The 24,917-nt window shown below is 49.0% G+C and overlaps 1 protein-coding gene and 1 long non-coding RNA gene across 6 annotated transcripts in view; one reads left to right on the top strand and one right to left on the bottom strand.

Annotated features, from left to right (window-relative positions):
• Positions 1-14,308, top strand: part of LOC133748334 (uncharacterized) — a 190,661-nt gene extending 176,353 nt beyond the window's left edge. The window contains exon 3 of the long non-coding RNA XR_009864449.1: positions 12,961-14,308. This is a non-coding gene — a long non-coding RNA (uncharacterized LOC133748334). The remainder of the gene's footprint in view (positions 1-12,960) is intronic.
• Positions 1-24,917, bottom strand: part of ZFHX3 (zinc finger homeobox 3) — a 258,117-nt gene that overhangs the window by 3,554 nt on the left and 229,646 nt on the right. For all 5 annotated transcript variants that reach the window (XM_062177061.1, XM_062177059.1, XM_062177063.1 and 2 more), the window contains 5 exons: positions 24,504-24,637; positions 24,185-24,385; positions 12,984-13,086; positions 6,130-11,562; positions 1-2,379 (listed from right to left, as the gene is read on the bottom strand). The exon at positions 1-2,379 is cut by the window's left edge. In XM_062177061.1, coding sequence (XP_062033045.1) covers positions 767-2,379; positions 6,130-11,562; positions 12,984-13,086; positions 24,185-24,385; positions 24,504-24,637 — 7,484 coding nt within the window. In that variant the 3' untranslated portion in view covers positions 1-766. The remainder of the gene's footprint in view (positions 2,380-6,129; positions 11,563-12,983; positions 13,087-24,184; positions 24,386-24,503; positions 24,638-24,917) is intronic.

The following is a 24,917-nucleotide window of genomic DNA, read 5'->3' as shown; positions in this document are numbered from 1 at the left end:
GGGTTATTTCTTCTGAAAGTGGGAGTGCTTAACTTTTCCCCTTGAAACTGGCTTCAGCAGAAAAGCTATCCTTTAAAATCCCCAGAAAGCTAAAGCAGTTCACATTGTTTTTCTCAAATACTTTCTGCCCATTTTTAAATTAACAAGAAAAATTTTTCTGGAACCAAAAAAAAAAAAAAAAAAAAAAAAGTAACTGAAAAAAAAAATACAAAACAATGATTCTGGAAACAGAACAAAGTGTGAGCGATTGACCTGAGAATAAAAAGACATTACATTTCTTTTTTTCTTTTAGCAAGCCATTGGTATCTGAATGCTAAGATAGCAAGAAGTTTAAAACTGTAACCAGGTGGACTGCTTTCCCATACAGTGCGTGCCGGCCTCCTCTGTGCTATCAACGTGGGCATTTACTGAAAGGGGGCGAATATACAAGGGGTTTAAGCTCCAAAGACATTAGGGAGGCCCTGCGGACTTCCTTTCCCAGACCAATAGTACCTTCAAAAGGACACAATGTAACAGGGTTAGGGTTTTTTTTTTTTTAAATATTAAAAGAAAAGAATGTAAAATCACCGGCATAGATAGGTATATGGGAAAACAACCCACGCTTTTTCTTTTTTTTCCTTTTTTTATTTTTATTTTTGTTTTTTTTTTTTGTTTGTTTTTTGTGTTTTTTTGGTTAGAAGCTTTGGAATTGCAGTTAGTCTATTTTTGAAATTGGTTTGTTATTAATTTTTTATTTAAATTCATTTGTATTGTTCATCTTCAAAGCTTACAATCTGAAGGTGTCCGTTCCTACACTGGTCAGACCACTGTCCTTGGGGCAGCTGGGGTCTTTGGGACCCTCCACCGGGCTCGCCGGTCCGTCGGACTTTTGGCTGAGATCCGTGTCAGACTCCTCCGAATAGTCGTCTGTTGGCATCGAGGGCTGAACCCCTGAGGTGCTGCATGAACTTGAGGTAACCGTTGAAGATGAGGAGAGAGGAGGAAAAGAAGGGGGCTTCGCGGCCGAAGCCCGGGAGACCACTTGCGGCCAAGACTTCCTGGAGGCGTGGGGGGAAGCGGAGGAGGGGGCGGCGGCCGACGGGGGAGGGGGGCTGTCGTTTGAGTGAGCGGCAGACTGCGAGGTAGATGCGGTGCTAGGATCGGGGAAGCAGGCAGAGTGAGGTAATAAACTAGGGTGCTCTTTGGCGTTTCTTGCTGCTCTCGTGATTGTTCTGTGTTTGTGCAAGGCCGACTCGAGATGTTGACTCAGAGCTTCCTCCCCACAGAGCGCGCTCTCGCACGCCAGGCAGTGGTACGAGCCGCCCCCGCCGCCGCCGCTGCCGCCGCCGCCGCCCGTGGGCACGTGGAGCACCATCTCTTGCAGGTTCGCCACAGACTGGCCGAAGAAGCAGAGGGACTGCAGGTGGCTCCTCGCCGCCTCCTCGTCGCCGAAGCCCGCCTGGCACTTGCGGCAGACCAACTTGTACTGCACCTTTGGAACGATGAAGGGGTCAGAGAGGGAGTCCGCACTTTTGCTTTCTGCTTCTGGCTCTTCGGGGGGTTTCGGCAGGAGGGGGGACACCTCACGGGGGGCGTTTTTCTGCTCTTCTGGTTTGGGGGATTCTTTGGCAGGGTCTTTGTCTGGGGAAGCAGCCCCCTGGGGGACTGGGGTTTGGCTTGCTTTGGGCTGCTGCTGCTGCTGCTGCTGCGCTTTCTGCTGCTGCTGGATCGCCTCCTGCAGACTCTGCTGGTATTGCTGGTACTGCTGCAGTAGGGAGCCGGGGGACAGCCCCATCAGGGCCTGCGACAGCGCAGGGCTGTAGGGGAACAGGCCTTCCATGCCGTACATAGGCTGCAGGTACCCGCTCTGCAGGGCGCCAGGGATCTGGGGGGCATAGTAAGGAGAAAAGCCAGGCACAAAGTAAGGAAGGAACTGGCTTGTGAGCAACGCTGCGGGGTCTGAAGTCAAGGCGGCCTGCAGGGCCTGCAGCTGGGCGGGGTCCACCGCATACTCCATGGTGGGCAGCGGGGCTGGAACTGGGGCCGCTGCGGCGGGGGCCTCCCCTTTCTCCTTCTTGGGGACAGGCAGAGGGTCCCCTTTCCCTTTGTGTGCCTTTTCTTTCTCCTTTACTTTCTCACTGTCTTTGTCCTTGCGCGGCTGCGGCTGGAGCTGGGGTGTGGGTGGTGGCTGAACTGCTGGAGGCGGGGGAGGCTGCTGGACTTGGGGCTGCTGCTGCTGGGGGTGCTGCTGAGGGGCCATCGCCATGGTGGCTTGTGCTGGGGTCGGGGAGCTCAGCGAGGCTGAGGACGGTTTATTTGGTAATCCAGATGTGGGGAGTCCGGGGGAAGGAACTGTTGTGCTGGGCAGAACCATCAAGTTCGGTTTAGGAGACGTTAAAGCTGAAAGGAATGGAGACAGAGAAATCACATGTCAGTCCGGGAGGTAAGACTGAAGCCCACAATGTTTTTACCTGTGTCACTGACACCAAGCCTAACTGTGAAGATTTCAACGTGAAGGACCCTCTCATAAAGTCTGCACAAAACTAGACCAGCAGGCTCGATGCTGGCTAGCCTTGGGTCAGCTCCCCCACTTCCCCTTTCAGCTAAACAACTTCCTGCCTAACCTGCCTCATCCACTAGTTCGTTTTCTCTGCCATGCACTGCCAGCTACCATTCACTCTGCCCAACTCAATTCATCTGTAAAACTAGCTATTTACAGCTGGGACTCATTTGAAACCAAGGCCCTCATCAAAGCGCCATAGAAAAAGTAGAGCCACGAGGCCCCACCGGAAGTTGTCTGGAGAGCAGAGGCAACCGGAGAAGGGGCTAAAGCAAGGAACCTGGCAAGGCCCCAAGGCCCCACAGACGACATAACAGCCCCTACACATTGTCCTGCTCTGTGCTGCTGGCGCTGAAGGGGGAGTGTGGAGGAAGGGCCTGGGGAGCCGTAAAAGCAGCCCATTCAGGGGAAGCCACTCCAGTGCCCTGGCCCAGCGCATCTGCGTCAGCGAGTCTGGTGAAGAATGCAACCGTCGAGGATCAGACTCCTGAGGTCTGCTGGAGAAATGAGCAGCCTCCTCCTGCCCCTGACGGCTGCAGAGGCTCCAGAGATATCTGGCAGGAGAGAGAAAAGCAGCGCACAAAGTGGAACAGCTCAAGGAGCTGACATACCAGTCCTTAAGGCAGCATAACCTCCTCCGGGCACTGCTGCTTATGGGTATACAGATCTGTGACTGTGTCAGCAGACCCACATGCTATCACAGCCAGCCCAGTCCAGCACTACCTGCAAAGCCTTCACCCACCCCATAGGCTCACTTGTTCCCCGGTGGGTGCCAAGCTTCGCGGCAGGGAAGGACAGCAAAGTGGCTGAATGACTAAATGCCACCAAAGAGAGGAGTTGGGAAGACCTCCCAAGCGACATCCCTCAGGACACTTCTGCGTTGCCCACATTCGAGGAACTGGCATTCACCCCTTCCTTTCAGAGGACACTGAAATGTCCACTCAGAAATACCTTCCAGCCCCTTCAGTGTTCCATGTGAACCATGCTACCATGAAACGGGGTAGGGGTCTCACAGCACAACACTGTCCTTGGGAGGCAAGCCCAGACCTGGGGAGACTGCAGTGGTCACTGGTCCATCAAACCCTCTTACACTGCAGGCAGGAGGAACAAGGTTGCTTCAAGCTGCCATTGCCAGCCAGCCACCCGCTAACATTGGATAGTCAAGAAGGGTAGTGTCCCCCTGCATCAGTGATTGCTCTTCCGCAGCAGCTGAGAGACCACTGGGATTGGGTTATCAGAGGAGACGTGAGGGACTCGACTCCAAAACTGAAGAAAAGCTAGTCTATTAAACTGGCACAGGCAAGGCAGGGTGTGGAGTATGAATTATAAACTTGGTGCTCTCCCTCTACCTGTAGGTAACGGGCCTGCTCCAAGTTTTCAGTTTGGGGCCAGAGCCAAATGATCAGTGGAACAAGGAAGGAATGGCTAGAGTGTCCTTTTCCCCAGAGCTTCAGGCAGGATTTTAGGAGAAAGATTCAGAACAGAATGCTTTAGATGGCTTTGTGTATCTCCATCCGAGATTTTATTTTCCAGACTCTGCACTAAGCATAGTAGGTACAGTAGCTAAATAACCACATAGTAGACCCCACAGACCCTGTGTGGATTATGGCTGACAGAAATGAGATGGGTGACCTTGTCTAGGCAACCTCTTAGAACCTCGGTTTGGACAACAGATGGCTGTATGAATCATAGAGACAGACCTTAGCATTAGGCCTGACCAGTGCTTAATGAACACTACTTACTTCCCTCCCATCCTAGAGGCAGTGCTCTGGAGAGGTGCAGTACAGCCAGGTCAGATGGTAACTGGGGCACCTCTGTCTGCCTCGAGTAAGTAGAAGCATATCTTTCTTTCTTGAGTCCACTCTGTGTGGTCAGAACCTGAGCAGCACTAAACATATACCTGTTGACTGACTGGCTCATATTGGGTGTTGTGGAAGGAGCACTGGGAGGCCTGGGCAGGAGCTCTGGCTCCTACCCTAGCTTGCTGAATGGTCTTGACCTCTCTGGGCCTCAGTTTTTTCATCTGTAAAACAAGGGGAATAGGTCAGACATCCTACTTCTGTTTGGTCTACAGTATTATGGCTGAGGGTGGGTATTCCCAAGCCCCTCTGCCAAGGTTCTGAGGTCCAAGGATACCTCAGTGCCCTGGCCACTTTCCATAGCTTCTCTCTTGGCTTACGTCTAGCTGGCTTGCACAGCACTCTGTGCCGTTACTTGCCAGGACATACAAGCAACGACTTCTACGTCTTCATGCTTTCTCTTCCTGTTCTCTTTGGTAATACATAGGACCAGGATGCAGTAGCCTCGTGTTCTCTTAAACATTGCCAAAATCATAAAACCGGAAATTAAGTCAACAACAAACTAGGGCTGCTCTGACACACAGCAGAGGTGCTTCCACTGCTGAGCCCGTGGACATGTTTGAAGGCAAGGAGGCACCAAAGGTGCTTTCTTTTGGTACACATGTGCTGGTCAGTGCTGGCTGTTGTAATGGGAACCTGCTGACTTGTGCCTAAGCCTCATAGGACCCTGGATGTGAAAGCTCAGTCTAAGAAAGACAGTTAAATCCCAATTAGATGGGTGAGGACAGGGTAAGAGAAACAAGAACAGCAAACTCCCTATTAAGTGAGAATATAAGAGTATTAAATACTCATGATTCTAAATGGGTATGAGGAGGAAAGCAAGATGAGCAAAAGGACATGGGGATGGAGGACCCCTAAAGGGAGCCTGTAGTATTTCTGTCTGGGGGACCAACAGAGACATGCAGAACTGGGAAGCACACAATGTCTGGCACCTGAGTTGAAAGGCAGTCCTCTTAGAGAACCCCAGGAGTAACTCCTGCCATAGCAGTTCTCTGAAGAAAGCTGGGGCCTTGGACCAGTTTGCACAGTGTATGATCTAGAATTAGAACAATCTGGTGTCTTTTTTAAAGGCTGACTTACTTGGCAAAGTGAAAGAGAAGGAGACAGAGAGAGAGATCTGTCTGCTGGTTCACTCTCCAAATGGTCACTGTGGCTGGGCCTGGGCCTGGCCAAAGCCAGAAGCCCAGAACTCTATCCACATCTTCCAAGTGGGTGACCCCAACTTGGGCCATCTTCCGCTGCTTTCCCAGGCACATTATCAAGGAACTGGATAGGAAGTGGAACAGCTGGGACTTGAACAAGCACTCCGATATGGAGTGCCAGCATCCATTCGGTATCTTGTATTTGTGACAGCTACCTAATTGGGATTGGCATTTCCACAAGGACTGAATGAAGGTCTATGATTGAAATCTTTCTTGAAAAATTTCCAGCAATAATATGCCAAGACCTTCAGGTTCCTGCTTATAGCATACACCCTGGTTTTGCTATGCAATATTAAGGCATGAGTCATTCTGGAGGTGACCGTTCCAACCATGAGGTCCCATCCTGAACTAACAAAGAGCCATGTACACTGGCACTGGAGAGATGCAACAGAAGGAAACTTAAGTCTCGGTGCTCATCGAGAACTAGAAAGGGAAGCTTCCCACCTGCACAGAAGCTCAGTTTGGGTGCCAGCCACCTAACTCGACGCTGAGTCTCATACTGATGAGAATCACCTTGAGCAGAACTCACCTGTGTTGGATGGAGTAAAGCCTGGCAAGGAGGGGCTGTTGAGGCCCGGGAGCAACACAGGAGGAATGCCCTGGAGCGCTGGATATGCTGTAGGAAGGTTAAGAGCTTGAAGAGGAGCATTGTCAAACATCCCTTGCTGCTGAGCTGCCAGTCCAAGGACCTCATTGGCCTTCTTAATCCGGTCCAACTCTTGTTGAGCCATCAACTGGCGTACAGTGGCTGGGTCAAAGTATTCTTTCTCCTTGTCCAACTGACTTCCGATGGTGTCTTTAACTTTGGAGATATGCTGTTGGGAAAAGATATGGTCACGTACAGACAGCCGAGCGCTGTACTTGATGCCACACAAAGTGCACTCTGTTTTGGGTCCCTCGTAACTTGTTTGGTTTATACCAAAATGCTTGGCCATGCTTAACTTGGACTTCTTTTCTTTTGCCCGGGCATTCTGGAACCAGACCTGAACAACTCTCTTTGGCAGTCCAATGTCATTGCCCAGGACCTCACACTCGAGCATAGTGGGTGTCCTGTAGTCATTAAAGCATGACTTGAGGACCTTAAGCTGTAGGTTGGTCATCTGAGTGCGAAAACGTTTCTGCCCAGGCCGATCCCCGCTGTCACCAGATTTGCCTGCAGACCCGCTCGCTCCAGGACTTGGGGAGCAGGGGTCTGCGAGGCTTGAGGTTTCACTGTAGTCCACTGTACCTTCATTGTCATATTCCTTGCTATAAAAGCTTGGGGCTGGGCTGACCAGACCAGATGACAACCGATCTTCGTATTCAGACATTGCCATCATGGCTGCTTTGGTCAATCCTTCATTGGGCGCAGAGGAGGATTTGGTTTCCGTTGCTATTCCTGTTGCGCTGTCGTTGTCGGCATTGCCCTCGTCTCCTGTCGTGGTGTCTGTGATTGCCGTGTTGACGGAGGAACAGTCGTCGTTGTCCAGCTTGGTTTGGTCAAAGTTCAGATTCACTGAGGACATGGAGGGGCTTTCAAAGTCTTCGATCCCCTCCACCTTGATGGAGGAAGGGCTAAGGAGAGTTCTGGGAGACAACTCCATGGTTTTACTCACAGGTGAGAGGGGGACACCCTGACCGTCACTACTGTTTGGGGGTAGGTGGGGAAAGCTAGTTCCATCAAAAATATCTCCTTTCATCTGGAGTCCCCCATCACAGTCTAAGAGCATCGCAGACAGAGTTAGGTTGTAGCCCGCTCTCTTAGCCTCGTGCCAGTGACGGGACCGGATATGAGCCTCGAGGGCAGTCTTGGCCTTGAACAGTGCTCTGCAAAAAGGGCATCTCCTGTGGGCCTGTGCTGGGCCCACGGCCCGGAACTGTCCTTTCCTCTCTCGAGCCCGGGTATTCTGAAACCAGACTTGCACCACACGTTTCTTCAAGCCCACTTCATGCGCGATGTGATCCAACATCTTTCGAGTCGGATTGGAGTCCAGCAGGTACTTCTGGTAGAGAATTTCGAGCTGTTCGGGTGTAATCGTCGTCCTCAGACGCTTGTCTCTCTGAGGCTCCTCTCCTCCTGTCCCACTGTCATTTTCACCGGGGCTCGCACTGGCCTTTTCCTCCAGCTTCCTCTTCAGCGTGTTCATTGTGGAGGTTGGAGTTGAAGGAGAAGTGGCTGAGCTCGCTGGAATCTGAGGTATGGCCCCAGAGAGCAGCTGGCTGGCCAGGAGTGGGTTACTGGGATCAAACAGCATGAAAGGCATGTCCAGCGACCTGTCCAGAAACTGGGGGTGAATGAACTGGTTCTGTGCACTCAGGAAGTGAAGCTGCTGATGCTCCTGCCAGTGCTCAAACGATGGAAAGGCCAGTTTGCACTGGTCACACTGGTAGGGGATTAGCTGAGGAGGTAGGTTTGCCAGCTGTTGAGGAGTTGAGGTGTGGAGGGGTTTGAGGGGCAGGTGGGAGAGCTGGGACGGGCTGGGACTCGACTGGGGTAAGGGACACTGAGGAGGGGGTGCTTGTGGAGGAGGCTGGGGTAAGGCAGGTGGGGAGGCCAGCTGCGGGAGCTTTTGCTGGGGCATGTTGGTCTTCGGCTCAGGCTGCTCTTGCGGCTGCAGCTCTGCCTTTGGTTGTCCTTGCTTTTCTTGGGTTTGGTTTGGCTGCGCACTGGGTGGTTCAGCCTGCTTTGGTTTCTCATCGCTCACCTCTGCTTTTGAATTGATGGTGGCCAGTTCGTCAGCCTCGGCTGAGAGCTGCAAGAAAGCAGAGGGTGCCGTATTGGTGGAGGGTGCCGGGGCGCTGTAAGCCTGCGAGGGCATGGGGGTGCTGCAGGAGGAGCTGGTGGGCGTCAGGATTTCCATGGCATCCATGGAATCTTCATTTTGGCTATCATCCTGCCCCTCCTCATCCTCGTCCTTGTAGCACAGCTTCTTCTGGTGCTTGATGAGATCGAAGATACGCTGAAACACCAGGCTACATTTTTTGCACTGGTAGTTCAAGTTGCTCGTTCGAATGTATCTATCGTTTGTAAGCTCACGGCGCTCTCCGTCTTTGCCCTCTCCTTGGTTCTCGTAATTTTTGCGGGCCTTCTGTCGGGCATTCTGAAACCACACCACTATGACTCGAGTTGGAAGGTTCAGTAAATTCGAGAGTTGCTCAAATTCATCGTCCTTTGGGTAAGCATTGGCATCAAAGAAATCCTGGAGGACTCTCAGCTGGTAGTCAGTAAATCTTGTTCTTGAGGACCTCTTGCTGCCCCAGTACTCCTGCTTCTGAGGCTCCGGCGAAGGGGGCCGGGAGTCTATCTTAAGCTCCTCCAGGCTGGTGATGGGAGGGTTGCTGAAGTTGTACGGGGAGTCCTTGTTACGCTGCCGCTCCTTGAAGAGAGTGTTCCTGAACCAGTGCTTGATCACCTTCTGGGGCAAGCCGGACTTATCCGCCATCTCTTTGATCTGCTCCTCGCTGGGAGAGTTGTTAATGTCAAAATATTGCCGCAGAACCCGGAGCTGGTCATCTGTGATCCTGGTGCGCGGCCTCTTGTTCTGCTGTTGGAGCAGGGTGGGATTGAGCTGATGCTGGTACAGCTGCGCTAGGTCTGCGGGCAGAGGCTCCACAGGCCCGAGCTGAGGGGGCAGCTGTGCCGGCAGAGTCTGCAGCGGCATCGTCTGCATCATCAGCGGCGAGAAGATGGGCAGCTCCATGGGCATGGAGAGCTGCGTGAGTGGCACAGACGGCTGGGCTGGGGCAATGGTAGGCGAAGTGATGGGCGGGGCCGACACGGGAATGGCTGGCGTAGTGGCTGGCTGGGGAGGCGCCGCGGGGAGAGGTGGCGGAGGGGGTGGCGGTGGAGGGGGCGGCGGCTCTGGGGTCTGGGGCCTCAGGGGATACAGTTTATCGTAGTGCTCTCTGTACTGTTTAGCAAACCTCTCAAGCTGTTTGAAGGGAAAGTAATTTTGATGAACATGCTCTTGATGACTCTTTAAAATCAAGATGTTGGAAAACAGCTTGCCACAAGAGTCGCACTCGAGCTTCTCCAAGTTCTCTCCCTGCTCTGTCTTCCCATTCTTCTTCTGCGCCTTCTGCTTGTTCTCATTGTACTGAATGACCAGCTCAAAGCCAAAGTTCTCCAGCAAGGCCTTGGTGGCGTTCCCTCTGGCATCTGAGGCGATGCGTGGAGGCAGCATGGAAGGCTCAGAACTGGCCCCCGGTGCCAACTCTTTCTTCTCTTTGGGCTTCAAGGCATCTGGCAGCGACTCTCTTGCTCCCCCACTGCCCTCTGCTCCCTCAGCACCGTCCCTCTCTTTCTGGCATTCTTTCTCCTTTTCTTTGATGACCAATTTATTTTTCTTTTCGGGATGCTGGCTTGGCTGGAGGAGGGCAGAGTGACTCTGGGACAGAGAGAGTTGGCTTTGCTGTTGCTGCTGCTGCTGCTGCAGGATCGGCTGGTGGCTCTGCTGTGGGACCTGAACCTGAGCCTTCAGATCTTCCAGCAGGCCAGGACTGGTGCCCGTCAGCGTCAGCGCCCCGCTGGTCACCGGCAGGCTCACCTCGGGGTTGAGCTGGAACTCAGCACTGGGGATGTAGAAAGGGAAGAGCAGGTGCTGCTGCTGCTGCAGCTGCAGCAAAGTCTCGGTAGTCATGGGGAAATGAGGGAGGAGCGTGGGGTTAAACAGCTGAGACTGGATGAGCGCAGCCTGCTGCTGCAGCTCCTGCTGCAGGTGAGCTTGAACTTGGGCCTGGGCCTGGGCCAGGGTCTGTGCTTGCTGCTGCTGCTGCTGCTGCTGCCTGGACGCGATCATATCTGCCAGCTTCTTCCGATTGGCCTCCTTGGGCTCTGAAGGCGCAGTGAGGTTGGCCCCGAGGGGATTCCCCAGGGGCGGCATCCCTACACTCTCAGGGGGCACTTGGCTCAGTAAATTGGAACTCGGAGTGATGCCAGTGCTGATTGGATTGGTGGTGGTAAAGGTGTTACTGCCGCTGGTGCTCACAGGACTGGGTGTGGAGGAGCTCAGGGAGACACTACTGCTGTTCCCAGTCCCGTTGCTACTGCCACTTGCAGCCTCCAGCTTGGCTGCCCGGGCCTTGGTTTGATGCAGTACAGACCTCATGTGGATCTCCAGAGTGGAACTCTGGCTATAGGCCACATTACAAGTGTTACACTTAAAAGGTTTGTTGTCTGGGCTGCTAGTGGGTTCTGGCTGACCTGTTGCTGATTCTTGAAGAGCTCTCTTTAACTTATGTAGATGGGAGACAGAATTGTAGTGCACTAGCAGGATATTCTTTTGAGTGAAAGATTCCTTGCAAACAGTACACTTGTAAGGGCGAGAAGGGTCTAGAAACTTCTCCATGGTGAAATTGGGGCCTTTTCTGAAAGGTAGTGCTCTCTTTGGCTCTGAGCCTGAGTCTTCTTGTACCGACCCAGAGTCGCTGCCTGTCGGACTCTGTTTCTCTTCCAAGTCACTCTCTTCCTCTTTATCTTCCTCGACAATGATGGTGTGGTCCTCCGCCAGGGTGGGGTCCCCCATTGCCAGGAGGTCCCCATTAGCCAGAAGGCCACCATAAAGCTGCTGTATGTCAGCCTCACTCAACTCCAGATGGCTCGTCTCAAGGTGCTTTTTCAGAGCCTGGAAAGTTCGGAAACTGCGCTGGCAAAGACAACACATGGTGGCGGCTCTGATCACGTGGTACTGAGAATGGAGTTGCAACTTTTCGATGGTCTTGAAAGCCAGGCTGCACTGATTACAGCGATACTTGTACACATGACGATCTGACACAGGCAGCTGAGGCCTCTTGGCGTGCACCTCATTGAAATGCGTCTGAAGGGCGGCGGAAGTTTTGAAAACCTGGTTGCACCCCTTCTTCCAGCACAGGAAGCCTGAGTCTTCTCTCACAGAGCTGGGGTCAGCAGGAGAGGGTTTCAAGTCCCCACCGTGCTCTGAGCTCGCAGATGGCACGTTGTTCTTTCCCAGATCCTCTGAGGTTTCTGTAAAAACAACATCAAGCCCACAGGTAAAGGCCGTTTGGTTTCAGGGATGGCACCCGGTCCCTTACCTACCCAGGCTCAGTGAACACAGAATCTGATGATGGGCAACGTACCCCAACCTGAATGACGGAGCCTCCTACCTTCATTTTTGTCCCTAAAGTTTATGGAAAATAGACTTAAATGATGAGTTTACTTTGGTGCAGAAATAGTTTGAAATCCATATGTAGTTTTTTAATAATATGTGTTATTCATAAAGTCTTTTAAGTCCTCTCATATACATGGATTTCAAAAATTGCTTTGCACCAAAATTAACATATCTTTTAACTCTTATTTTCCACAAACTTGTTGAAGTATCTCTGTACACAGTATCAGTAGGGTGTACAGGAAGAGATGGGAGAAGAAAATACCAGATTCCAATTCCTAATAGGCCTGTGTTGCATCACAGGTCTATTTTTATTGCTTGACTCAGAATCCTCCGTTTCTCAAGAACTGGTTGAAGGTTTCTGATTTTACACAAGATCCCCCTTTTTCTGTGTTTGAACTTTTAGGTAATAACAGTTTATAACAGTGAATTAGTGAGTCATAGAATATGTGAATTAATGCTGTCTTCAGTTGTGGGGAAATTACAAGAACTGTCCACTGTAACATAAGAAATTCTGGAATGTTGATTTCTTGTTATAATGGGAATTTCAATTCTCATCTATATTCAATAAGCAAAGATCATTCAATTATCAGGGTTTTTCCTACAATGAACTCATCACACCTATAAATACCCCGACTTACAGCCAGGATATCTGTCCACTGCCTAATATGGAGAAATCGTAAGAGGAGTGGCTGGGCAGTAGTGAGGCTGAACTCTTCCTAACTTAAATCTTAGGTGCTTTTAATGGGTGGAAGACCTAGCCTTACAGAGATCTAGTGATCTCTGTGATCTATCTGGGAACTGCTCTGTGGCCCCAGCAATTTGTACTTTGTGTCTTTAACACTGGGTTTTCCAAGCACCTCTACACCTCACCCTCTGGCAATCCCAGAAGACTCTGTGCAGAGGCAACTCCTGGAAGGACAATCTAGCACCCTCCAAAATCAAGTCCCTAATGGTAAAATCCTCAGAGATGCAGTGTTTAACAGCTTAGGATACTGGGTCTACAGACCACCAACCAACTTTCTGGTTATTCACTCCTAACTGTACAGTTTTGGGGACCATGTGTCCACACCAACATTTTCTCTCACATTTTATACTTCATGAAAGCATGTCAAGGTGCAGAGTATAAAGTAGGTGATGACAGTGCCCCTCATCTCCTGATTAGTTACACTGAGCTTGGGAGTACTATCAAGAACTGCTGGAACCCTCACCCATGAAAATTTTTACCCACTGTTTCATTTTGTTTCCATTCCCAGGGGTCAAGAATAATGCTACTGACCAGGCTGCTTTCCTGCCTCTTCCAAATTGGAACTCCCATCTCGATCTGGAACAGCTGCAGGGAGAAACATGCTGCTGGGCATCACCATTTCGGGGGTGGTCACCTGAGGAAACAGGGAGGGTCACATGGAGAGAAAAAGCACAAACGGGAACGGTTTAAAAATTATTTAATAAGCAAAATTAGCCTTCACCAGTATAAAGCTGAAGGTGTCACTTTTCATAGCTCACTGAAGATTCATGTTTATTAGACAAAGCTCACATCAGTCAAAAGTGTTTCTACGGTTACATTCTGGACATAATTAGCAGTGCACACTTGAAGAATAATCTTATTATTAATATTTTTCCTTTATGCAGAATTTTGACTTTGATCACTGACAATGTTTTGTCATGGGCTGTGAAACTTCTTGTGCAACCAATTAGGTAGATAAGTTGAAAGGCCCACCTTAAGCTGCTGAAAACATAATAAGGGCCCTAATTAAATCATACCTAGTAAAGTACACTGTAATCTTGAAGCAGGGAGCATTGTAGTACTGTTTTCAAAATGTATTCAGGCAAGAAGAGGAGGGAGTAAGAGTGAAGAAAAGGGTGAGAAGGAGCGAAGAGAACAAAGGGAAGGCTAAGGACACCCAGACACACTGGCGGATTTTCCAGGAAACAACATTTTGTAACCCTTTACAAACTGACTCACTCACTCAAGCCCAAATTTCTTTTGGAGGCAGACACTATCTGAGGGGACATCTGGCCAGTGTTCCAGCCTCTGCAGGTGGCCTGCACAGCATTCTACAACAGGGCTGCCCCACCTTGACCATGAGCATTGCTCTCTAATATAGCACATTTGAAACTGGCCTGGACCCAGAAACCTACAATTTTTAAGCCAGATCCTCAGACCTAGATCTCTAGGCCTCCCTGCCACCTGGTTAGAAGCCTGTCCAAACCAGATGTCATTTGCCCTGTGTTAATGTGCTAAGCAGCCCTCAATAGCCAATGTAACAGTGAAAGGTTCTTTGTTTAAACATACAGCAGCAGTCCCCGTACCTGCTATGGGGTAGGCAGGTTAGTGATGATGATATTTCCAAATGAATTAGAAACTGTCTCCCATTTGATGACAGCCTGAGAAGGGAACTGACCTACAGGTTACAGGCACAGAAAAGTACAGTCCCCTTTATTCTCTCTACATGGCACCCAGCCCCAGCTGGAGGCATTCTTTTCTCAGCACACTGCTTGGAAATAGCAGAGATTACAACACTTAGATACTTGTTCAAAATTAGTATTTTTAATAAATGACTATGAATTTTTGAATGGTTTGAAGAGCCGGTCCTTGTCCCTAGTCACTGCAGACATGTTCCCCGGTGTCATCAGCAATAGGTTCAATGCCTAGAGGAGACCCAGAAAACTGCCCCCATCAACACCAAAAAAGGTAACTCCTCTATCACGTGTAGCGATATTAGAAGAATCTCAGCAACCCCAATGCCAACAGGTACACAAAGTAAGCAACAGGCACTATAGAGACAGGTTCTCAGAGCCCCCATGTTTGCAAAGAGCAGGTGCACGGCCGGTGAACACGTGTGACACAGCATTCCTGCTCCCAGGGACATCTGCACCCTCACACGCGGCACGTCAGCAGCTGGTTAAGGCTAGCTGTTGATGAATCGTTAGGAATGGAATGGAGATTGCCAAACTCATTCCATCTATTTTCTTTTAATAGAAAGCATTTCTGACCAGTGTGGTTGGGGGGTCCAGTGGGAATCCAAGAAGTGAAAGGTCACCGATTAATTTATAGTCCTCAGCCAAGGGGGAGCACGAGGTTGGGGGTGCGAGGGGGAGAAAGGGAAAGGAAAAAAGACTCCCCCCCACCTCCTCTCGGTTGTAGCTGCAGGAGCAGTCCTTTCCTGGGATCTTTAGGAATTATGGAAAATGAATCATGAGAAATAAAAAAAAAAGCCCTACAGAGTAAAAAAGAATAAAATTATCTAACACCTCAGCTGCACATCATTATAGAAAACTGTGGGCTTTTTATAGGCATTACAGTAAGGCAGACATCCCCTCTAACAGACTCAGTACGACGGATCAGTAATTGTTTTCATACACTTTAATTAGAAAAACTCAGATGGCTATGAATAATAATGGAAAAGAGAGACTTTTGCACTTGAAAGGTTGAAGTCAATCAAGTGTGAATGACGGCAAAAAAGAAAAAAAAAAAAGACACCAATTCATCAGCCCTCTGTTGTCTCGCTGCGACTTTAATCATAATTCCTGATTGGGATTCAAGAAGGCAGTAAGCAGCGGTTCTTTGTCTGCCTTCACCTTCCATCAATTAACTCTCCCCGAAATATAATCATCAACCTCACATGCTCCTCTGCATCTTAATCTGGGCCTCCAACCCTGTAAGTCTTGCCCCATATGTGTTTAAGTAAGTACTTTTATCTACCTGCCTCTTCTCATCTACAGTATACTCAACCTCTCCTTGGGAAAAAAAAAAAAAAAAATTGGTTCGGTATATGAAATTTAAACAGGCAAGAATTTCGCAGGAGGCAAAGGAGAGGATCCCTAAAGGGAGTCTCACAGACACAGAAATCCTGATGAAGTGTATCTGGGTGATGTGTGCGCACCGGAGTTGACAATGGAAGCTACCTTGCTGTGTGGGCTGCCTGATGGTCCCAGAGTCAGTTCTTAGAAAGTCACGTTCCCAAGCCTGGGTCTGCTCCTACCAGCTTCCAAAGCTTTTCACTCAAATTGTGCATGCTTTTTCACCCCCATAGAGCCACAGACGTAATCCTGCTCACAGAGCTCACTGAGGAAAAGGATCGGGATTGGGATTGGGATCAGGACCCTGAGGCACCTGCCTTGGCACTGCCTTTGTTTTCCAATCAGATCTGCCTACCAAACTCACTGGAAAATTCACATCGTCCCAACCACAGTCTCGTACGGACAGCTAAAAGTGGGACAGGCAGTCACTACTCTGCTGAACACAGTTCTGTAAGGGTCCCACTGCCACCTCCACCCCGCCAGGAGCACTGCAGGGTGCAGGTTTGTGAGAGGTTAAAGCATAACCAGGGCCTTCCCAAGCGTGCTCCACCTTCAGAGGCAGAGGCCCATTGCTAGCTTCCTTACCTGGGGAACAGAAACACACATGTGCACCTTCTTAGCTTTCCTTTTCTCTCTCCCGCCCCCACTCCCCTTCCTCTTCTCTCCAGCTGCCCACTCTCCTACTCCATGTACACCCCAAGTCATGGACTCACAAGCCAAACGAAACAGTTTGAGGTTTGAGCAGATGACTTTCCGTAGGAATCTCAGCTTTGATCACATTTTCTAAGGGGCTTAATGATCTCTGAAAAGGTGAATTATTTTTGGACTGTGAGCTCCTTGGGGACAGAGACCTGGTCTTGCTCTGTTTATCCCACAAGCATGCAGCACGGGGACCCTGTATGATGTTTAGTAAATAAACAGCGGTCAAACGGATGTATAAACAAAGTCACTCAAGGCCCTTCCTTCTCAGGAACTGAGCTGTTCTGGAAATGCTGAGTTGTTTTGGATGGTTGTACCATCCATGTAGACCAGGTCTTCTGATGACGTGTATATCCCTAAACACTGAATACAGTAATTTATGTCCCCTCCCCTCCATACTCACTGAGTGACCTGAAAATGTCAATGCAGGGTCTTAGCAAAAAGTAAAACAAGTTTTTCTGCTTTGGAAAATTCAAATGATTAGAGCCACTGCTTCCTTGACATCTGAGTCTCTCAAGACTGGCCAGGCTCAGGCAAGGAGCAGTTCCACGGTAATCCTGACACCACCTGTTTCCTCCCCACCCCTCGGAGCCGGGTGAGCTCCACTCCTCCCAGAGAATGCAGAGTTGATGGGTACACAGGAAGAAACTAGCAGTCGAGCTGGGGTGCAGAAAGCATGGAGACGAACTGGGTCTAACCTACTCCTGATACACAGGTCTCATGTAGAACAAGAAAAACGTGGAGTTGTACTCCAGTGAGGAAAGTCTTCCTCTTCAACCAGTTCTCTTAGACAAAGGTACGTACTTCAAAAGTTAATGGAAAATGAAATTAAAAGATACTTCTGTTGGTGCAGAAATGCATAGGTTTTTTTTATAATGTGCATTTTCCCTGAACTTTACTAAAGTACCCTCATATAACAATAGAAATAGAAGTTTCATGGTGCTGATTAAAGTGGAAGACTCTCATTCCAGGAGTTAAGTGGCCTTGTGGCCCCAAACACAGAGCTTACAGAGCACAGAGTCAAGATGTGGGCCTAGTCCCCACTGTGACATCTGGGAGAGGCTACCAGTCTTTACTTTCTCTTGGTAGAAGCTGGAGTTCTAAGTACAGCATTCCTTCCCACTGCTGGCCCAGGTCACAGATGTGGAATGGCCAAATACAACCCCCTGGACGGCCACAGTTACACTTTGCTTGGCTCTTAGGGCATGGCTCATACAGACTCACCTTCAGGTCTCAAGGCTACTCTCGGGCTTGTTCAAGCTTGATCTGTGCAACCAACACATTTGTGCTGGAAAGTAGAAATCACTGTCTTCAAAACAGTGCTGACCCTGGTTTCTTTGAGACCCTTACCCTTACAGTCTTGACACTGCTCACTTGAATAGGGGTTTCTTTCTCAAAGTCCCACTGTTCATGTCAAAGCATTCATCTGCCAAGTCAGACTCCCAAGGAAGCCTCACCTTGGACAACAGAAGAAAGAGGGGAAGCCTCTGGCACAGACCTCCCTTGCACAGACCTAGCCAGTCTGTGTCTGCTCCGTGAATGAGATATTGGTTCTGTCCAAGAAACATGAAGTTAAAATCTAACTGCTTTCAGGGCTGAGTAGTCCAGCTGGTGGGACATCCCAAAGTGACTATTCCCAGGGGAGCCCTGGTATTTTCTTCCTTCCTGGGGTCCACTAGCTGCTTTCTGTACAACTGTAGCTGACAAACCAGGCACTTCTTGGCAGGTCAGCAGATCTTCAGAATCTCCCTACCTAGCTCTTACCTCCCCCACCCCATACTGCCTTTTTAAAAATTTTTAACAATTTATTGAAGAGATGGAAGAGAATGAGCAGGCTCCCATCCACTGATCCACTCTTCAAATGCCCACAATGGTTGGAGCTCAACCAGAACAAAGCTAGGAACCCAGAACTAGGTCTCCCAAGTAAGTGGTAAGAATATAACTTGAGCCATCACCACTGCTTCCCTGGGTCCATACCAGCAGGAAGCTGCAATCAGGAGTAAGAAGTAGGCAACAGATCCAGGAGCTCTGATACGGGAAGCAGGTATCTTCAGCATTGTCTTAACTGCTATCCCAAATGCTCACCCCACACTGCTTTCTAAATGTGCCAACCTGAGTGCTAGACCGTGGGGTCTAGAGGACCTGTTTCTCTGACTCCATTTCTTTAACTTCTTTGTTGATACATAATAATTCCACAGATTTATGGCCTAAGAGTATAAAGTTTTGATACATATACACTTAATAATGATGAAATACGTTCTATCCATCACCTCCAGTATTTATGGTTTGTGGTGAAACACTGAACATCCTCTCTTCTGTTTTGAAATATACAATATATTAGTATTGACTGTAGCCACCACCCACTGTCAACAGACGAGCAGAACTCACTCCTCCTAGCTGTTGACTTTGTACCCACCGCACAACCTCTTTCCTTCCTTTTTAAAATGGCTTCTGTGTGGTTGTTTATCCAGTTGTTTATTTCTGTGTGCCTGGTTTTTTGAATACATAAAACTCTGAAAAAAATCTGCAGAGCCATGTTAACACTCACGTAAGCCAGAAACAAACGTTGCCTAGAACCAGATTTTAAAAAGTGAGAATGAGAACAATTGAAAAAGAAGTAAGGGGAGGAGCAGAGAGGAAACACATGAACGGTCATCCTCAGAGAGGGGCTGAGGAGGAGATGAATTGGAGAGAAAAGCTTCATTAGCCTCCGAGAGGCGAGCAGTGGCAGTATACCAAGGTCACTTCTAATTTAGACCACCTAATTGGCAAACAGGCTCCAAATGGCTATCATCTCACAGGGCTTGGAATTAATGAAGCCCGATTATTTTCATTACCTTCCTCTGAGATGGAGACAAAGTGAGAGAGCTGGTACCCAGGTGGGTGTGACGGCCCCAGGGCCAGTAGCCACCTGGGAGCCCTGGCAAGGGGAGGGAGGGTGCAGACAGCCTGTCCCAGAGACCCATAAGCAAACACGGAGCACCAGCAAGTCAGAGACACCGACCTAAAAACCGCAGGGGACAAATGATGGCTGCCCAAAAAGGGACTTGAGAGAACTGCAGGCAGTGCAGGGCTAGGGACATGGAAGGAAAATCTCTGCATGTACAGAAAATAAAATACTGAAGGACTGCCAGAGGGCTAAAGGATCAGTGGTCAGGGCTGCTCAAAAGTCAGTCCTTATCTCTGTGAGGTCATGTTTTGTTAAGTCATTAAGGAACAAAGCAAACTCCCCTACTCTATTGCTCCAGGATCCCAGTGGTGTGTCCTGTCACTGAGAAAGTCAGAGATCAATTAGAATAATTTAAGAGTGTTGAAATGCATTGTAGATGGACTTTCCTCTTCTCATTCAGAGGCCAGAAACATGTGTCCCATGCCCTTACCCCACCTTCCCTAAAAGACTTGGAAAGCAGGGGCATGGAGCAGCAGCTCCCGCATCTCCACCAGTCTGAAACCTGAAGCTTCTCCGAATAGGTCAGACTAGGTGGGACTTCGTGATGCGAAACTGGCCCAAGGCGCAGGCTGCCCACGAGGGGTGGCGAGGCACTTAGCTCCCTTAAGCTGCACAGATTTGCTTCTTTCATGTGATGTGTGCAAAGGACCAGTTGGAGCTCTGTTAGCAACACGCCAAGCAGAATGAAGTGCTGTGGGTGTGGTTTCCACAGTGGAAGGCCAGCACTGCAATTGTTCCCAGTGGAGAATATTTTTCAAGCCCCCTCCTCATTAAAAAGAAGGGGGCCCATGGAAGACATAGATATGAGATGCAGAGCATAAGCAAGCAGCTGTTACCATAGCAACAGACATATTAGACACTGCAGGTTCCTGAAAGCTGTCTGATAAGGTATTATTAAATGAAGCCTCCTCAAAACGCTCTCCATTTACAACTGTACAGAAAGACATTGTGTAGAAAATAATCTATTTCCATTTATCAGGGTGGAATTTACTTTTAGAAGGGCTGAAACCCAATTCAAGCTAGATCCTGAGACTTTGGATCCAGACAGCAAAAAAATATCTACCAGAAGTTACAGCTTAGATACCCTGGACACACCCCATGTCTGCCAGGAATCAACTACGGGAGATTTGCCAGCTCTTCCTGTTTTGCAGCTAACAACACCTAAGTCAGTCAACCTGCTGGGGAGGGAAGAAGATTCACTGCGCTCGCTGCTGTTGATCCTCACCACTTAGGGACAAAGCAAGCATAACTTGCTTCTCTTGGAGGTTTCAATGACTAAGGATGGCCCTGGCCTTAATGATACCGTATGGAAAATGGAGATGCGATTTGAGACCTTTCTCGTCCTGCTGTTTTCGGAGTGCCCTGCACTAGTTGGCCAGAAGCAGAGATACTGTCAGAAAGCCGAACCAAATACTTTCCCAGGGTCAATTTTCTCATAAAATTACAGTCAAATACCCTCCAGAGGCATTGTTTAACCACAGGTTCATTCTAATCACTTAGTTGTAAAACAGTTGCAAATTCCATTTTAACACCAAACTTCTCAGAGGAAGGATACTGGCATGGGCTTTGATTCATTGGAGCAAAGCCAAAATCAGTCCTCCAGTCGTCCAGTGGGATTCTGGGTTCACTCTGTGGAATACAGAATTGTCCTCTAGCCCTGGTTGCTCATCTTTTCCTGCTGAACTGAACGGCTGGGGTGGAAAGCCTTACATGGTTCAATGTAAACCATGTACATGGCTGGCAGCTCCAATGCAGTATTGCCAATGATGTCATGCCTCCATTTTCCCATACAAAGAGAAAGTAAAAATCATCCTCACATACGCCTTGAGGCAAAAAGTGAAACACATGATTACATTTCCCACAACTTCCAACATGATTTCCGAGTCCATTAGCTCTGTCTTGCTACTAGCAAACCAACTTCTCCTAACCAGCACACTTCCCACAATCTGCGCACTTTGCAACAATGTCTAGAAAATGCTTCCATTGTCTCTGTGCAAAAATGAGGTCCAGGACTTTCTATAAAAGTGCCACACCCTTTAGAAAGTACTTTCTCTTCTGCAATAATTAGATTGTCAGGAGTTCCAGAACAGTCTTTATTAACTGCTTCCAGGGATCTATTTCGTATGTCATGGAGGATCTTTAAGAGTAGATGTGAAATTTCAGTGCGCACAGAATAACCCAGTTTGGCTGTAGTTGAGAATCACTACAGACAAAGGCACAAGTTAGTAAGTCCCAGAAATATCTTAGCAGTCGTTACCTAAGAAAACATAGCAGCAATAATAATGCCCTAAAGACTGTTGCTAAGTGAGGAAGATTCAGAGTGACCTCCAGCCTAGCCACTTGAAATGTACCTTGCTATTGCTGTTATTAAAGTTTAACAGGGGCTGGCGCGGTGGCATAGTGGGCTAAGCCTCTGCCTGTAGCAGCAGCATCCCAAATGGGCACCAGTTCTAGCTGTGGCTGCTCGTCTTCTGATCCAGCTCTCTGCTTATGGCCTGGGAAAGCAATGGAAGATGGTCCAAGTCCTTGGGCCCCTGCACCCGCGTGGGATACTTAGAAGAAGTTCCTGGCTCCTGGCTTTGGATCAGCAAAGCTCCTACTATTGTGGCCATTTGGGGAATGAATCAGCAGAAGGAAGACCTTTCTCTATGTCTCTTCCTCTTGTCTGTCTGTAACTCTGCCTCTCAAATAAATCTTTAAAAAATATATAACAATTGGGGCCAGCGCTGTGGCACAGTGGGTTAAAGCCCTGGCCTGCAGTGCCGGCATCCCATATGGGCGCTGGTTCTAGTCCCGGCTGCTCCTCTTCGATCCAGCTCTCTGCCATGTCCTGGGAAAGCAGTAGAAGATGGCCCAAGTCCTTGGGTCCTTGCATCCTCGTGGGAGACCCAGAAGAAGTTCCTGGCTCCTGGCTTCTGATCGGCACAGCTCCGGCCGTTGCGGCCAATTGGGCAGTGAACCAGTGGATGGAAGTCCTCTCTGTCTCTACCTCTCTCTGTAACTCTTTCAAATAAAATAAATCTTTAAATATATATTTAACAATAGATATCTGAAATATAATTGATACTGTAGGCCCTGGACATAAAAAATTTGGGGGGCCGGCATTGTGACATAGCAAGGAAAGCCATTGCTTGCAATGCTGTTATACAGTATGGATGCAAGTTTGTGTTCCAGCTGCTCCACTTCCAGTCCAGCCTGCTAATGGCCTGGGAAAAGCAATGGAAGTATCTGGGGCCCTGACAGCCACATGGGAGACCTGGCTCTGGCCTGGCCCAGCCCCAGCTATTGGGGCTTTATGGGGAGCAAACCAGCAGAGGGAAGATTCATTCTCATTCTTTCAAATAAGTAAGTAAATCTCTTTTTTAAAAAATGAAAGTTCTAGTGCTTGAAACAGTGATGCAGATCACTATAGGCCCACATTCCAACACTAAGTCTACACAAAACAGTACAAATTACCACCTGAACAAAATAACAAGGTAGTTACATAAAACACTGTCCTCCCCTCTGTCTTCTTTTTACTCCTTCTGATGTCCGTGGTTCTAAGGTGAACAGCTGGGAAATAAGATGAGGCCTGGGGAAACCACTTACACAGAAACCCACCCATCCACAGGAGGCGGTTTCCACTAACTCTCCACAGCGATCTCTAACCTCGGAAAATGTGCATGGAAAACATTTATACTTGAAAGAGCTGTGAAAGGAAACTCAAGCTAGGTCACTTCTGAGTTTTCCATTGGCTGGTAAAGTTCTCGGACGCATCATCAATTGTATGTTCCTCATGACCACACATCACTCACAAGATCAATTCTGTGTAACCAAAAGGAACAGGAAATGCCTACAGGTGGTGTGTCTGTGACCCGCACATTATGACATGGAATTCTGAACAGACTACCTCTCTGGGACTCTGCACATGAAAAAGCAATCAAATTAACTCAGTACTCTTACACCACTGTTGAAATTGTGAAGTTAGAGATGAGACTAATTCTTTGGTGGTTTTTCCTCTAGTGATTGGAAAGGATTTTCAAAGCAGTCCCAACATAACTGAAGGGAGGACGTCATCAGCACCTACAGCATTTTCAAAGGCCACGTTATGATTAGATTTAAATCTCTGTACTACCCCTTTGAGATTTGTTAACAGTGACCAGTTAGAACCTTTCTTTCAAAACATGCAGGTGTAGCAAAATATTCAGATGCAAAGCTCACATTCATGAATCAACATATTACATCCAATTGTCTACATTCCTGCACTGAGAACCAAGCATCCACTTGGGAAACTCTGTTACAGGGCTTACATCTCAAGTTGAAAAACGTAGGCTCACAGCTCAACAGTACCACTTACAAATGGCATCAAGTCAGTCACCTTCTTTGAGCCTCAGTTTCCTCACATGCTAATGGGAACACGAGATTTCTTTACTTGGGAAGCACAGAGACTCAGAGGGAGAGAGAAAGAGGGCTACCACCTGCTGGTTGACAGTCTAAGGGCCCAGAATGGTTGACACCAAAGCCAGGAGCTGCGAACTCACTCCAGAGCTCTGACGTGGTGTCAGGAACTTACCCATCTGACCATCACTGCCACCTCCCAGCACTGAGAGGAAGCTGGAGTCAGGAACCAGACTGGGACTGGAGCTCAGGTGGACCAGAGGGAGAGGTGGACGTTCCAATCCACATCTTATCCACTTGCTAGGCCAAATGCCTTCCCCAGTGGGAAACCAGTTTTAAAACGATTTGTTTACAAGGCTGAGTGAAATGATACAAAATTACCCTAGATCATGTCGTGCTCAGTAAAGGTCTGGAGACTGGGAATTGCGATTTCTTCATAGAAATGCTTAGTTAACCCACACCACAGGGAGACGAGGAGCCTGGATGTTGAGAAGCTCACGCTTGGCACTTAGGGCCACAGTCATGCCAAGCCAAAGGCAGGTACAGTACAACAAAGGCCACAGAGCCAGGATCAGTTTCTGCCGTTTCCAGCTCTGTGCTGGCTTTGTCCTTCAACAGCAATGACAGGACCCCACTCCTGGCTGTCTTACCGTCATGATCAGCTTCTCCACGCAGTCCGGCGCCACGCTGTGGAGGTGGGTGAGATGCAGCTGGAGGTGGATCTTGTTGTTGAGCGTGTCCTGGCACAGGGGGCAGCGGAGCATGGGCTGCACCGAGTGCTGGGTCATGGCATGGACTCGGAGCCGGTTGACGTCAGCATTGCTGTACTTGCAGTAGGGGCACTGGTACATCTGTGGGGAACACAGCCCGCGCACTGGCTCAGTCTGCCTCCTGTCGGCAACTGTGTCTGCCCCAAGCCCACCCACCCCGAAGTTCATTCCCCACCCGCAGATCCCACTGAGCTCTCACCTGTTCCGGTTTGATCTCCTCCGATGTTTTGGGTCGCTTTGAAGAGAGGGGAGACTCCGAACTGCCAGGGAAGGAGATGCGTTTGGAGGCTGCAGGAGAATCTGTCAGCTCCTTCTCTGCTTGGCTGGATGATGCTAGAAAGAAAAAGTAGAAGATGCAACACGGCAGCCAGACCAGGCCAGCTCGCAGAGGGTTTGTGCTGAGTGAAAAGCAACGTTCATTTATACAACAGGAGTTCTGTACAACACCAAAACTCAAAAAGGAAGAACATCCGGACCAACTGACCTCGCCTGCTGGAAAAGAAACAAGTGTGCCTCACACCTTGAATTTAACAACCAAACCTTAGGAAAAGAAGGGAAAGAACTGGAATAAAAGAATCTGGGGTTGAATGACACTGAATTCCATCCGTTCCAA

This window comes from Lepus europaeus, chromosome 19 (genome assembly GCF_033115175.1).
Source record: "Lepus europaeus isolate LE1 chromosome 19, mLepTim1.pri, whole genome shotgun sequence".
Lineage (NCBI taxonomy): Eukaryota > Metazoa > Chordata > Mammalia > Lagomorpha > Leporidae > Lepus > Lepus europaeus.
The sequence above is the reverse complement of the archived record's forward strand: the minus strand, read 5'-3'. Positions and strand labels throughout refer to the sequence as shown.